This window comes from Nematolebias whitei, chromosome 9 (assembly GCF_014905685.2).
Source record: "Nematolebias whitei isolate Nwh7 chromosome 9, NemWhi1, whole genome shotgun sequence".
NCBI classification, from domain to species: Eukaryota; Metazoa; Chordata; class Actinopteri; order Cyprinodontiformes; family Rivulidae; genus Nematolebias; species Nematolebias whitei.
The window spans coordinates 35,784,897-35,797,377 of record NC_056506.1 but is presented as its reverse complement, the minus strand read 5'-3'; the positions used below and the strand labels follow the sequence as shown (position 1 = coordinate 35,797,377).

At 38.9% G+C, this 12,481-nt stretch overlaps 2 protein-coding genes across 2 annotated transcripts in view; both read right to left on the bottom strand.

Annotated features, from left to right (window-relative positions):
- The window catches only part of LOC119414634 (phosphatidylinositol 4-phosphate 5-kinase type-1 gamma), an 11,629-nt gene extending 3,157 nt beyond the window's left edge, over positions 1–8,472 (bottom strand). Inside the window, exons 1-10 of the mRNA XM_037681736.1 lie at positions 8,211–8,472; positions 4,491–4,519; positions 4,287–4,376; positions 4,066–4,196; positions 3,864–3,981; positions 1,963–2,115; positions 1,268–1,567; positions 951–1,159; positions 794–877; positions 139–187 (exon numbers count right to left, since the gene is read on the bottom strand). Coding sequence (XP_037537664.1) covers positions 139–187; positions 794–877; positions 951–1,159; positions 1,268–1,567; positions 1,963–2,115; positions 3,864–3,981; positions 4,066–4,196; positions 4,287–4,376; positions 4,491–4,519; positions 8,211–8,292 — 1,245 coding nt within the window. The 5' untranslated portion in view covers positions 8,293–8,472. The remainder of the gene's footprint in view (positions 1–138; positions 188–793; positions 878–950; positions 1,160–1,267; positions 1,568–1,962; positions 2,116–3,863; positions 3,982–4,065; positions 4,197–4,286; positions 4,377–4,490; positions 4,520–8,210) is intronic.
- Positions 8,473–9,544: 1,072 nt separating this feature from the next.
- On the bottom strand, positions 9,545–12,256 carry LOC119414633 (phospholipid hydroperoxide glutathione peroxidase-like). The gene is made up of 7 exons (XM_037681735.1): positions 12,173–12,256; positions 11,373–11,467; positions 11,065–11,209; positions 10,758–10,909; positions 10,632–10,656; positions 10,469–10,528; positions 9,545–10,266 (listed from the first exon to the last, which is right to left on the bottom strand). The coding sequence occupies exons 1-7, from the start codon at positions 12,236–12,238 to the stop codon at positions 10,234–10,236; spliced, it is 576 nt and encodes a 191-aa protein (XP_037537663.1). The 5' UTR covers positions 12,239–12,256; the 3' UTR covers positions 9,545–10,233.
- Positions 12,257–12,481: the final 225 nt, after the last annotated feature.

Here is a 12,481-nt window from a genome sequence, read left to right as displayed (position 1 = left end):
GGGTGATTGTTACATCTACGTTGCTATTTCTCACAAAATATAATCACAGAACATTATGGAATCAAACAGATCTGAAAATATGTTGAAAACATAATGTAGTTTGATGTGAGGAAGATACAACACGTGAAAGTAACTTACTCCATCATGGATGAGTGACTTCCAGGAGTGCTCCAATTTCTTGATCACTCTGTCAGAAAAAGTATTGAAAATCAATTTACTGCTAGCTGAGTGTTAAAACTGTGAGTTTTTTTAAATGTATTTAAACCTTTGTTTTACCAGGAAAGAAATCCATTGAGATTATTAATCTCTTACAAGGATGTCCTGGGAGTATAACCCCACCTGCCATGCTGATGATGCACATGTTAAATATCTATTTAACAAACTCTATTAGCATTTACCATCTCCTGATATCATCATTTGTATTTAATGAAAGACAAAATTATGTGTTGTATGTTCCTGATACTATTTTTTGGCCTCGTATTGTTTTTTTTTTTTTTTTTAAGTCAAAGCATCATGTCTGGATTATTGTCAACCTCTACATAAACATGTCCAACTTTAAAAGTACCAATTACATGTTTACCATGTTTTGTTATGAGACAGACTCATCCTATTTTTTCTCATTGGTACCTCCACCTTTTCTTTATTTGTTCTTCTTTCACTTAGACAGTCAATTCAAGTATTTAAATCTGTTCTAAGAATTTGAAATAAACACCTTCAGCCATAAAGCTAAAACTCATGTTCGTATCTCTTTATTTGCCTACTAATTAAATTGCAACAAAGATTAAATCCTTACCTGTAGGACTGTAGAATGTCAATAATTCCAATGAACAGCAGGAGGTGCTCTCCCTTACTGCTCATAGCAGGAATCCCACCCATCCTAGAAACAGAACTGACAAGTTAGCATCATGTGTCAGTTTGATATTATGGTGTGGCTAAATATGATGACTCACGTGTCTTCTTGGTCCAGTGTGTCCCTGCATGTGGACCCTCCTTGAATGGACTCCATAGCAGTAGAATACAAGGCTCTCTGCCCTGCAGGCTTCTTCTCGTCCCCCCCTCCTGTGGGGGAACCCTGGGCCTGATGCTCTCTCTCTGCATGGTTCTTGTTGTGGATGCCAAGCAGCAAACTGTAGTCCATAATTTTGAAACTCTCCAGAACCTAACATGAAACAAAACATATACTTATTTTCTATTTTGCATTTGAATTTTGCAGCTTGGAATATGCATAAAATAACCAATTCCTTCATTTTCTCTCTCTCTTTCTCACCAGGCAGTCTCTTTGCAATGTTTTGACCAAAGCGCTGAATGTGTCCTGGTCCAGCGTGAGGCCCTCGGGAACAGTCGTCAAAAAATCCAAGTCTTTAAAAGTCGGCTTGGACTTTTCTCTTTCCTTTTTGGAGGCTCGTCTCTTGTACGTCGAGCCCTTCAGATCAAACTTCAAGTGCATGCTTACAGAACGCGGCAGAATGTTGTTCATCACAACGATTCTGATGTTCTTGCCTCCGCACTGGATGCAATACAGGCCAAAGAACTTTGGCAGCAAAGTTCTGGGGTTCTGATTCAAGTTCTAGAGAAGAAGAAAGAGCAATTTCTTTTTATTTTCTTGTAATTCAGCTTGTTTAATGTGTAGCAAAACCAGGAGCATGCATCTGCCAGACAGCGTGACTTGTCATGCCTAAGCAGAAAACTGTGAGCTGCTAAACCTTTAAGTGTTCTGAGCGTGGATCTTTGCTTTCACCGATCAGACAGCTACTGATGTCACAGCTGACAGAGGGTCAACACCAGGAGGGTGGCTCAAGCGGATCAAGATAACTAGAAGCTTCAGTTACAGAGCTACTCTTAGCCATGTGCTCGTATACACAAACAACCCACAAGCACTTTGGTATTTTCACTCAGATAGTACTTTTACCACTTTATTTAAAACATTAAAAGCAAAACACTGGAATGACATTTGTCTCTCACCATGTAATATCCAGGGAGCAGCTTCTGTAGGAACTCTGCCTCCTTGTGTTGGACGGTTTTGATGATGAACTCGTCGTCACGAGTTACGTAGAAGATGGAGCCGCTAGCTCCTGGATTGGCCAGCTCAATCAGAGCCTCATTACACAGTGAATACTGGAAGGAGAAACAGAGGACACATAAATTATCATTTAACTACAACTTACCTCAAACTAGAGAAATTGCATTTCCTGCAAAAATGCAGTGTGGATGCTTATTGCTGAAGAACCTGCTGAAAAAAACAGCTGAAAATAGCTAAAAACAAGTGAAATGTAGCTGAAATGGAAGAACAAGCCTAAGTTATCAGAAGGAAGAAGAAAGAATGGCTGAAGGTTTAAATGAGCAGAAATTAGATTAAAAAAAATTCAAATTGGGGAAAAAAAATAACTAAGTGGAAGGAGCTGAAATGAGCTAAAATGTGGAATTACCTGAAAAAGCTACATTTAGCACCAAAACAGCTAAATAGTAGCTGAAATAGCAGAAAAAGCTGAAACTAGCATAAATAAGCTGAAAGGAACATATCAAGCTGAAATTAGCAGAAATAAGTTAGAAGAAGCACAAAAATGTTGTAGTTAGCAGAAATAATCTGAAAGGAGCACAAAACAGCTAAAAGTAGCTGGAAACAAAGTTTAAATTTGCACAAGGAAGCTGAAAGAAGCTGAAGCAGAACAAAATGTGAAAGGAACAGTAAAAGGTTGTAAACACATCTAAAGATATGAAGGATGCAAAATGAGCTCAATTCATTTTCTACGAGGAAAAAAGTGGAAGAAACGGCTAAATATTAAAAAAAAAGAAGCTAAAGTTGCCCCAATACCAAAAGTCATAGCAGGATTGTCCTGAAGAGCTGAATATATTTATATATGATTTGTTGAAATAGCTTAAAAGCCGCGGGAGAAAGATGTCGAAAAATGTACGAAAGAAAACTAGATCACAATAGTGTGAATGCTTCATAAACATTCCCACAATGACACCTCAGCTCCTAAAGGAAGCTGTTTGAAAGAACTCAATGTGTAAAAACAGACCATTTCAATTTTCTCTCAACAGCTTCCATTCCTTCTATGTTTTAGTTGCAGGTTTGAGACTTAAACTGGAAATAAAGAAAAGATGAAGTTGAAGAATGTAGTTTATTTCACTGACAATGTGTTTAGACACATTGAGACTTGGTTAAAATGATGCATTTATACTCCACAAGCAGACGCAAACACAAGCTTTGTTTACTGTCTGCTTCGAGGAATTGGAAGATAAGAACTCTAATCCCTGCTTGGCGAAGGTAGGCTGTCGCTGAGCACACTGTAAGTCACGGCAAGGGTGGAGGTATGTGTGCACTGTGAGTACTTACAACTTTGTGCACTGCCATGGCTTGATGTACTTATTTTCAAACTTTTCTTATGCTTTCAAATTCTTACTAACCGTCTACATGCACTAATTTAACTGATCGTTGACCAAATTCTTTCGTGTAGAAACTCAAACGCACATGAATCATTTGTTATAAGGAATAAAATTAAATGCGACTAAGGATTTTTTTTTTTTTTTTGCTTAATCCAATTTTGTGGTTTGATGCTGTGTTGTTTTCATGGCTTTATTATGTTCTTTTATTTAAAGTTAATTTTAAAACTAAAAACACTTTAATTTACAGTGGAATACTTATTATTAGATCTTGCTTGTTATTTTTAGAGATAAGACAATAAAATGTGAGCTTCTGTCAACATTGTGTATCTTGTGTTGCCAAATGTCATGGCTTAGTGCTAATAAACAATGAATTTCAGGCTCTTTCATTATAATTTTAACCATAACACAGAATCCTTTTAATAGTGTTTAACTGTTCTTTTGAGGAGTATATGTTTGATGAAAGACAAGTATCTCACCAGGTAGTCATCTGGTCGTATCCCAAAAAGTTCTCTGAAGTACCGGAAGGCCACGGGAGCGTAGGTTTTAAACCTGAAGTCTGGGAAGTGATGGGCTGGAGTGAGGTTACTCCCCTCACTGTAGCAAAGAGATTAAAAGAAGTTGAAAACATGAAATAAATACGTCACACTCATTAATAAACATCAACTTGTGTAATCACACCTGGGGAAGAAGATGCTTTCCACCACATAGAAGTCCTGCATGAGGACATCTCTCTCAGGTTTGGAGCTGAGGTTGCCCACAGTATATCCAATACCCAACTGAACGGCCCCTTTTAAGGCAGACGAGGTGGTCTGAAGGTGAAGAGCAGAGACAAGAACAAGCTCAAATGTAGCTAGACAGTAGTAAAGAATACTACAAGTATCTAAACAACTTCAAACTACCTTTTTGTAAGTTGTTTCTCCAGAGGCATCCACCCTCCTGTGGCCGATCTTCTTCTCACGAGACGAGTCTGCTCCAAATAGTGAGGGCATCTACGAAGAAGGTACAAGGAAAAATAAATACCACTAAAGCAAACAGCATTCGTTGTCTCATTCAAGGTCGTGCAGATGAGAGAGTCAGGAGTATCATGTGAAGTGACCCCTCACCTCTGTTATTTGAACCTTCTTGGCTGAATCTGCAGACAAACAGAAAAGAAAAAAACAATTAAGAGGTGTCCATTCGATGCATTATTTATCATCAGGTGTTATTTAGCGGGCTGTTGTGGCGCTGGACGCAGGATCACACTGTTGGTAAAGATTACACAGACAAATTGAAACATCATAAACACAGATAAGATACTTCCATAAGTGTGTAAAAATGACCAGGCTTTTTTCACAGCTACAGTAACAGAGACATACATAATATTACAGTACTGCTTAGACGAAAATTTGTGGCTTCTTTAACAGAGACGTAAACAATACTGCAAAGCTGAAATGCCAGTTTAACAGCTTTCTTTAAACTTGATTCAGATAAACTTGTGGTTCAGCTCACCAGCAGAGGAGTGCAGTACTTAAAGCTTACCAGCTGTCTGATAATCCAGAATGGAAATATAAATATATAGATTAAAACATATAATATGTCAAAGCAAACTTTGCTAATCAGAACTGAGGCTCTGTTCAATGTTTTCTGTCCTTAGTGGGATTCCTCCCTCAGTGAGATTTGTACAGATGAGTTAAAAAAAACTCTATTGGATTGACACCCTCTCTAATCTGAGAGCTGCCATTGGCTGAGGGCACCAAATCACATCACCATCTAAACACGCACAAGGATTAGGAAGACTCTTTTCAACCAGCAAGAGAAACTAAACTGTGTCTGCATGTGGAGGACGAGAAAGCAGGAGGTGAATGGAAAGGAGGCATTTGGCTCTAGGATGACATCACAGTGATAACTTTCAGGTTCTGATGCTGAAGATTAGGGAGAGTGCTGCTCAGAGAGCTCGGAGGATGAATTTTTAAGCTATGTTAACAAACGCCGCAGCAGATGGTGCAGCCACTAATAGACGACACGCAACTAAACACAGGAGCTCCACAAACGCCGCTGTAAAACATGGAGCATGTTTGATTTGGAAATTCTCCTAACAGCATGTTTTTAAAGATATTTAGGCCGGACTATGACTCTCGGCATCACAGTCTGGTGCAGAAATACTTTGAGCTGCATGCTAACATTATCTCTGTCCTGCTCCTTGCAAGGCGAACGCAGCATTTTTCTGTTTAGCTTTGCTCATACAGTGAAGATTCTCAGCAGATTAAAATCCAATCCAATTTAATCCAACTAGAATACAATTGAATGCAGTCAGACTGTAAAAATGTAATTATAAAACGCCAACATGCAAATGATTTTGCATCAAATCGCATTGCCTTTGCAGACAAGCGTTTGATTATTATCATATAACTCAACCCAAGGCGGATGGGAGCAGTAAACCTATAGATTTATTAAGTTTTTAATCAAACTATTGTGTTGTTTCTTTCCCCTGGATGATTCTGCAACGTTACAGTCACAAGACAGATCAGAAATATGTAGCTCACCTTAAACTCAACAGAAATGTATATAAACAGGTTTTTTTTTTTTTAGATTAAAATAATGCACAAAGATCTTTGGCATATACAATTGCATAATTTTACAGACATTTTATGAAAAACAACAAATGTAAGTTTTGTAATTGCTACAGAGACAATGACAAGGTTCACTACAGATGTTAAGATTTAAAGATTACAGATATTTGTGCAAAATTTGATGGTTATTAATTAAATTTAAAGGACCAAAGTTCATGCTCAATAATCCAGGTTAAAAAAAAAATAATAATAATAATAATCCAGCAATGTTCAGTCAAGTCATCTGGACAGTTCCGTCCTTCATCCAAAGGACTTCTTCAATCTGAGGAGCCACCAAACAAACTTGATTCCCACAAACAGCATACTCTATAGTGGGGGAAAAAACAAAACAATTTGCTCGTGCTAAGATGGGCTCCGGGGCTCGCCCTCTCCCCTGTCAACTCCTCTGAGACAGTCATGCCGGATGGCTGAAACGTCTCAGCAAAAAAAGAAATTGTCCAGATGACCTGACTGAACATTGTTAAATTTAAAGTAATGCTGTCATCTGGAATGCACAGATTTCCCTAAAGAAACAAATATATAAAAGACAAACACTGAAAAGACTGGGCTTAAGACTTTCAGTTTTGTTAAATCCTATAGCTGGGGTTGGCTTGGGTTTCCGGAGCTGTCCCTTAGTTGTGCTGCTATAGGCTTAGACTGCTGGAGGACAAACTGACCACAATTTTTTCACTATACTTCTGTCTTTACTTACTGAGTCTGCTCAGCCTGTTTTGTATTTGTAATTCTTTTTTCTATTCTTGACATGTGTTTTTGTCTTTTAGGTACACCTGCACCAACATCTGGACCTGCCATTCTGTGTTCGTTTGTCTCTTCTTTCTCTCCTCTCAAACCCAGATGGAGTTTTTCCTTTCCATTGTTGCCATTGTGCTTGCTCAGGATGGGAGACTGCAACAAAGTGAAGATTCAACGTGTCTGCTGGATTCCTTAGAGAACTTTACTAATTGGCCATCAGTGTGCTAATGATCCATTGTTAGGCTGATGGTCCTTCTTGAGCATGTGATCAGCTGGTTTTGGTTGTCAGCAGCAAAACTGGTTGATTCACTCTGAGAAGGTGCTATTTAAGAGACTGAGCTGAATACAGCACCTCAGACTGAGGAAGTCTCTCGGATGAGAGACAAAACGTTTCTACGTTTTTTTTGTTGTTGTTTTGCTTTGGTTTTTTTTTGTTTTTTTTTAATGTCCAGAGGACCAGATTTAACTTTTTTAGATTTTTCTACCTGGATTATTGAGCATGCATCATGATATTTACTAATTGGCTTTTCTATGTATGTGCATGTTCCCATAAAGTGTGCTGAGATAACATTGATGTGATTTAACGCTATATAAATAAAATGGATTGAACTGAATTATTCCTTCTAATGTACACATGCAATCTTAACTAAGCAAATTGTGTATGAATGTATTAGAACATTTTTGGGGGGTCTCTGAGAATACATGACAAAAAGACTTCTGTCAGGACATTCAGACCTGCAGATTATAACACGAGGAGGACAGGCATACACAGAGTCTCTGTGAGATTAGGGTCAGATCAGAATAATGGGTCACTAAGCTGCAAGCAACAGGCAGAACTCGGCAATAGTATTTGTGACGAGTGAGCTGAAAGATAATACATCATCATAGATAAATGCAGCTTTATTATTGCTGTCTTTTCACGAGTTTGTACGTCTTAAAGCCTGAGTGGGTGAAGAGGATTAAACATTTCTTTTATCAGCTGAAAAGATGGCTGCTATGACATTAATGTGACATCAAACACAAACGTATTGACTCTGCATTTTACATCCTTTGACTATTTGTGCACAAATGTCCAACATAACTGCACAAGCATCATACACAGCGACATATTGCTGGACCTGCTGAACTAAACACGTTTTATTTCAATGCAGCTCATATCAGGAGATTCGTTATTACGTAAGAGCAGGCTGACACTGGAAGATGTGACTGATGATGGGAGTAAAAATACCATCAGATGGTGTAGACGCAGCAGCTACACTCATGTTGAACATGTAAATGTATCAGCTCAGACATTTGCGATAGAGTAAATGTGACTGGAATCCTCTATGTGCACAGTTTATTATCCATCTGCCTCATATTTCCTTTAGCTGTATTGGAGGATTAAAGTTTGACTCATTTAATGGCCCTGCCTATAGCTTCTACACCGGCAGCTGCGTTTTAATTCCCATCAAAAACAGTCGACGACATGTTTAACATTCGTACCGCTGTCTTCGTCGTCAGGTTGGAGATACTCGCTCGCGCTTCCGTCATTCCCGGTTTCTTCTGCGGTCACCACCGACTCCATCTTCCGGCCGCTGTCAGCCTACAGGAACCAGACGCTGCGGTGTAGACGAACAAACAACCCTGACATTTCACCACTCTTTTTTTTTTTTTTTTTTTACCGCAGCAGGCTACTGGGATGTTTAACCGTCACGCGCAGAGCCAGCGGTGTCTTTGATCATCTCTTCCGCCGCTGTGCGTCAACGTCCCTGCGCGCGTGCCGCTCCATCAACGTCAAAGGAACCGTATTAACCCAAATGTGTTTTTTTTTTTTTTCATTTATTTTAGATTTAATAAGTACAGTACGACATTTATGTAGATAAATACAATTTAATAATGCAAAGCCAGCTGTTTCGACTGCCATTTAATTGTCATTAGACATTTAAATAGATATTTTCACAGATCTGTGACAATAATTACACTGGAATTGTAAAAACTAAAGCATGGCTGCAGTTGTTTCGAATTACATCCAACACATGCAGCTGATAAAATGTATGTTTAACAAATATCTCATAAATTACCCAATTACTAAACTTACAAAAGGAACCAACGTAAAAAAAATGGTGGAAACACAGTAATATGCACACTAGAATACTGTATTGCAATACTTCAGAACACATGCACAAGTATTTACTTTATGTTTCAGTGGATTTGAGATGTTCTTTTTGGTCAAACATAAAACGTTTTCCAAGTATGGTACAAAAATGACACGACAGCCAGTTATGTCCTTTAAGGCTGTGGTGGCGCAGTGGTCAGTGCTGCAGCCGTGTAATGCAGAGGCTGCAGGTTTGAGCCCAGGTTGTCAGGAAGGGCATCCAGCAAACCAATCAGCAAGTGTTGCATGAGTTCACTCACTGTGGTGACCCCAGGAGGGAGGAGCAGCTGAAAAGAACAAGTGCTAATGCCAAAGTCATTAACACACCACACCTGACACCAAACTCAATTACCCTTTACTCACCTACTGCTTCTACTGAGACACGTATGACTGAGTCAGCATAAAATATGACCCTGCTAATGTTTTAGTCTTTCCTACTTTAAGAGATTATAGCTGCAAAATGAGCCAATTTAAAATGTTAATAAAAGCAGCTGATTCTGTTTAGCAGAATGAACAATCTAGATGTTTAATGTGCAGTACTAGTTTAAAAAAAAAAGCCAAAAATACATTTGCAAGTCTGTAATAGAGATTGAATTTACATGAACTTAAAATACATTTAGCTGTTTGATTTCTAGAAACCTAAACTAGTTTTGTAGCACAAAAAAAAAAATGGACACAAATGTGCAAGACAGCATTTATTTTTCCAGTGTAATCACTAGTGACAGTCAGGACATGAGCTTTTTGACAACAGCCAACAATACTCAGTAGATTTACAGAATTGTGTAATTATTGCCATCTGTGTTCTCATAAAAATAGCTCCTCTCAAACATCATGCATGAGATGCCTTTGTATTATTTATTAGGAATAGTAGCAGTTACAGAGCCAAATGAGAGGGTGAGCATGAAGCTCTATGCTTTAAATCAATAGAGCTGCTGTCACGCTACTATTTCCATAATGCTTGCTTCATTAAACACACACAGACATGAGAGTGGTCACTGAGTGTTCGTGAAGCACAAGTGTATTACTAAATGGGAACAACGTTGGTTTTGTATGGCTAATAACATGTATTTGACATGTGAAAAGGGCTACAGATGGTTAAAAACTCGTTCCCTAACAGATATAAAAGGAATGACTGTTTTTAGGTTTTAAACAAACTGTCTTTTTTGGCCATCTAATAAATGTCCTTTAACATGGTCTTATAAAGGTCTGTTGTGAGTGGGCTCTGGAGATAAGTTGCACGCTTAGGATCATCAGGCTCTGCCTCTCCCAGGGATGGGTTTACAGACCGAGCCGTCACTGGTCCAGGCACACACACGCACAGATACCCTCAAGTCCATGTGAGAGGTCAGGAATCAGACAAACAGAGTTATATTACAGGTATGTGGGCAGGTCCTTCTCCACCACCTGCATAGAGAAAAAAATGTGGAAACATCGTGTAAGGTAAACACCATAAACACCCACCCCAATTTCAAATATTTGCAATTCTTTAGAAATTGTTCACTCTGTAACAAGTTGCTTTCAGGGCTGAGAATTTCAGAAGTTATGTTTACGAGTGCCAGAATCCCATCATGTAGAGAAATATGTAAACAATGATCATGTAGCTTACACTTGGATCATCTGTTGGACCGTATCTCTTCACCACCTGCCCCTCCCGATCAATAAGAAACTGTTCAAGAAGAAAAAAATCTCAGTAATTTTGACATAAATAAAAACTTAGTGACTTAAAATGTTTATGTAAATAAACCTTTCCATTGGTATACTCAATTTACCTTGGTAAAGTTCCATTTGATGTTGCTGTGAACAGAGGGGAAAAAATATGATCACTGACTTTTGCACACGATTTTAAAACGGTTAGAATAGAAAAAAAATAAATAAAAAGGAGAATAATGACCCACTTTCCGAAGGTTCCTTTTCCTTTGGGCTGTGCCTTCATCCACTTCCACAAAGGGTGAGCGTTGTCACCGTTCACCTCAATCTTACTGAAGAGATCGAACTCTACATTGTACCCCTTGGCAAACTCTTTAATCTCTGCTTCAGTCCCAGGTTCCTGAATGATGGGGAAAAAAGTACAGATAATTAAGATCTGTGGTATATAAAAAGAAAAGCTAGTAGTGTTTCCAAAAAGCAACTCTGAAAAACGTTTTTTCAAGTAGCAAAAAAAATGAAGAAAATTCAGAAACACTGAGCTGCTCCCAACATTACCTGGCCTCCAAACTGGTTGCATGGGAAGCCCAGGATGCGTAAACCTTTCTCAGCGTAGGAGGCGTGCATTCCCGCTAGCTGAGTGTAGTTTACCTTAGTCTTTCCTCATTTTGAGGCTACATTTACAATAATGCAAACATAACCTCTGAGAGAGAGAGAGAGAGGGGAAAAGAACAAGATTAGATTAAGACTGATGAGAAAATGTTTCACCAAATGTAGAAAGAAAATTAACTCAACTAGTCGTACCAGATAGCTGCTGGAATAAGTGCTGATAACAAGCAGAGTTTTAAACTAATTTTACATTTTACCTGTATTTCTCAAGAGAAACCTCCTCCCCATCAATGTCTTTGGCAGAAAACTCGTAGATGGACTTGGCACTGTGCCAGTCTCCCACTTGAGCACACTGATCAAAGATGGAGGGACAGGGCACACTGGTGACATTAAGACAACCACTGGATATACAGATTTACAGCAATAGAGTCTAAAAATCAATAGGTAAAATAAATTAATCTTAAGCAAGACTATGAGTCATTTTCCTGGAAAGCAATTAAAGGAAGTTAATTAATGTTTATATACATCTCTACGCACTTTGGCCCCTCGTGTCATCATTTCTGCCTCCACCCCCACAGTTTACACACAAAATAACTGTGCAGAGCAGAGAAAAACAACAGAGACTTGAGTCAACATTAATGCTAAATCACAACAGCCACATAATCGCCTTGAATCACTAATGGATTAGATATACCCTCTGTTGTTGATGGGTGCAGCTAGCGGAATGTAAAATCAGATAAAACGGTCCACAACCCAGTCATGCTATCGTCACGTAAACTAAACAAATCAAGGGTTGACTGAAAGCAGCAAATTCTAGCTCAAACCTATTCAGAATGCTGAGATGGTGAAGTTATTATTGCAGCAGCTGCGGCTAATCAAGCTAGCGTGAATGCGACGAACAACACCGGACCCATTTGTCCGCTGCACCGCAACTAAAGGAAGTCAGTCCTCAATGTCACCTACGTGTTTATCCGCATTCAGACAGCACAGTTAGTGTTGAACCTGGTGAAAGAATACTGATTAAAAATACAGATTTGTTAGGTTAGAGTGAACCTACCATGCTCTTCACTAATCCCCTGCCGCCCACCAACACTCCAAGCAGAAGTGACGGACGCAGCCACATAATGGCTGCTCATGTCACGTGACTGATTGGCTCCGCTCCTTAATGGATTGTAGCCCCGCCCACCAAAGCGTAACTTTTGTTAGTTTTCTTAAACATTTTAATAATCATTACCATATCAAAATGATTTAGTTCATCACGGAGATCGCTAAAATCGATGGTGATCCAGATGTGATCGAACTCATCGAAATCCGCAATGAGTTGGCTGAATTTTTGCTCTACGGTGGCTCAAAAGGGACTTTTGGG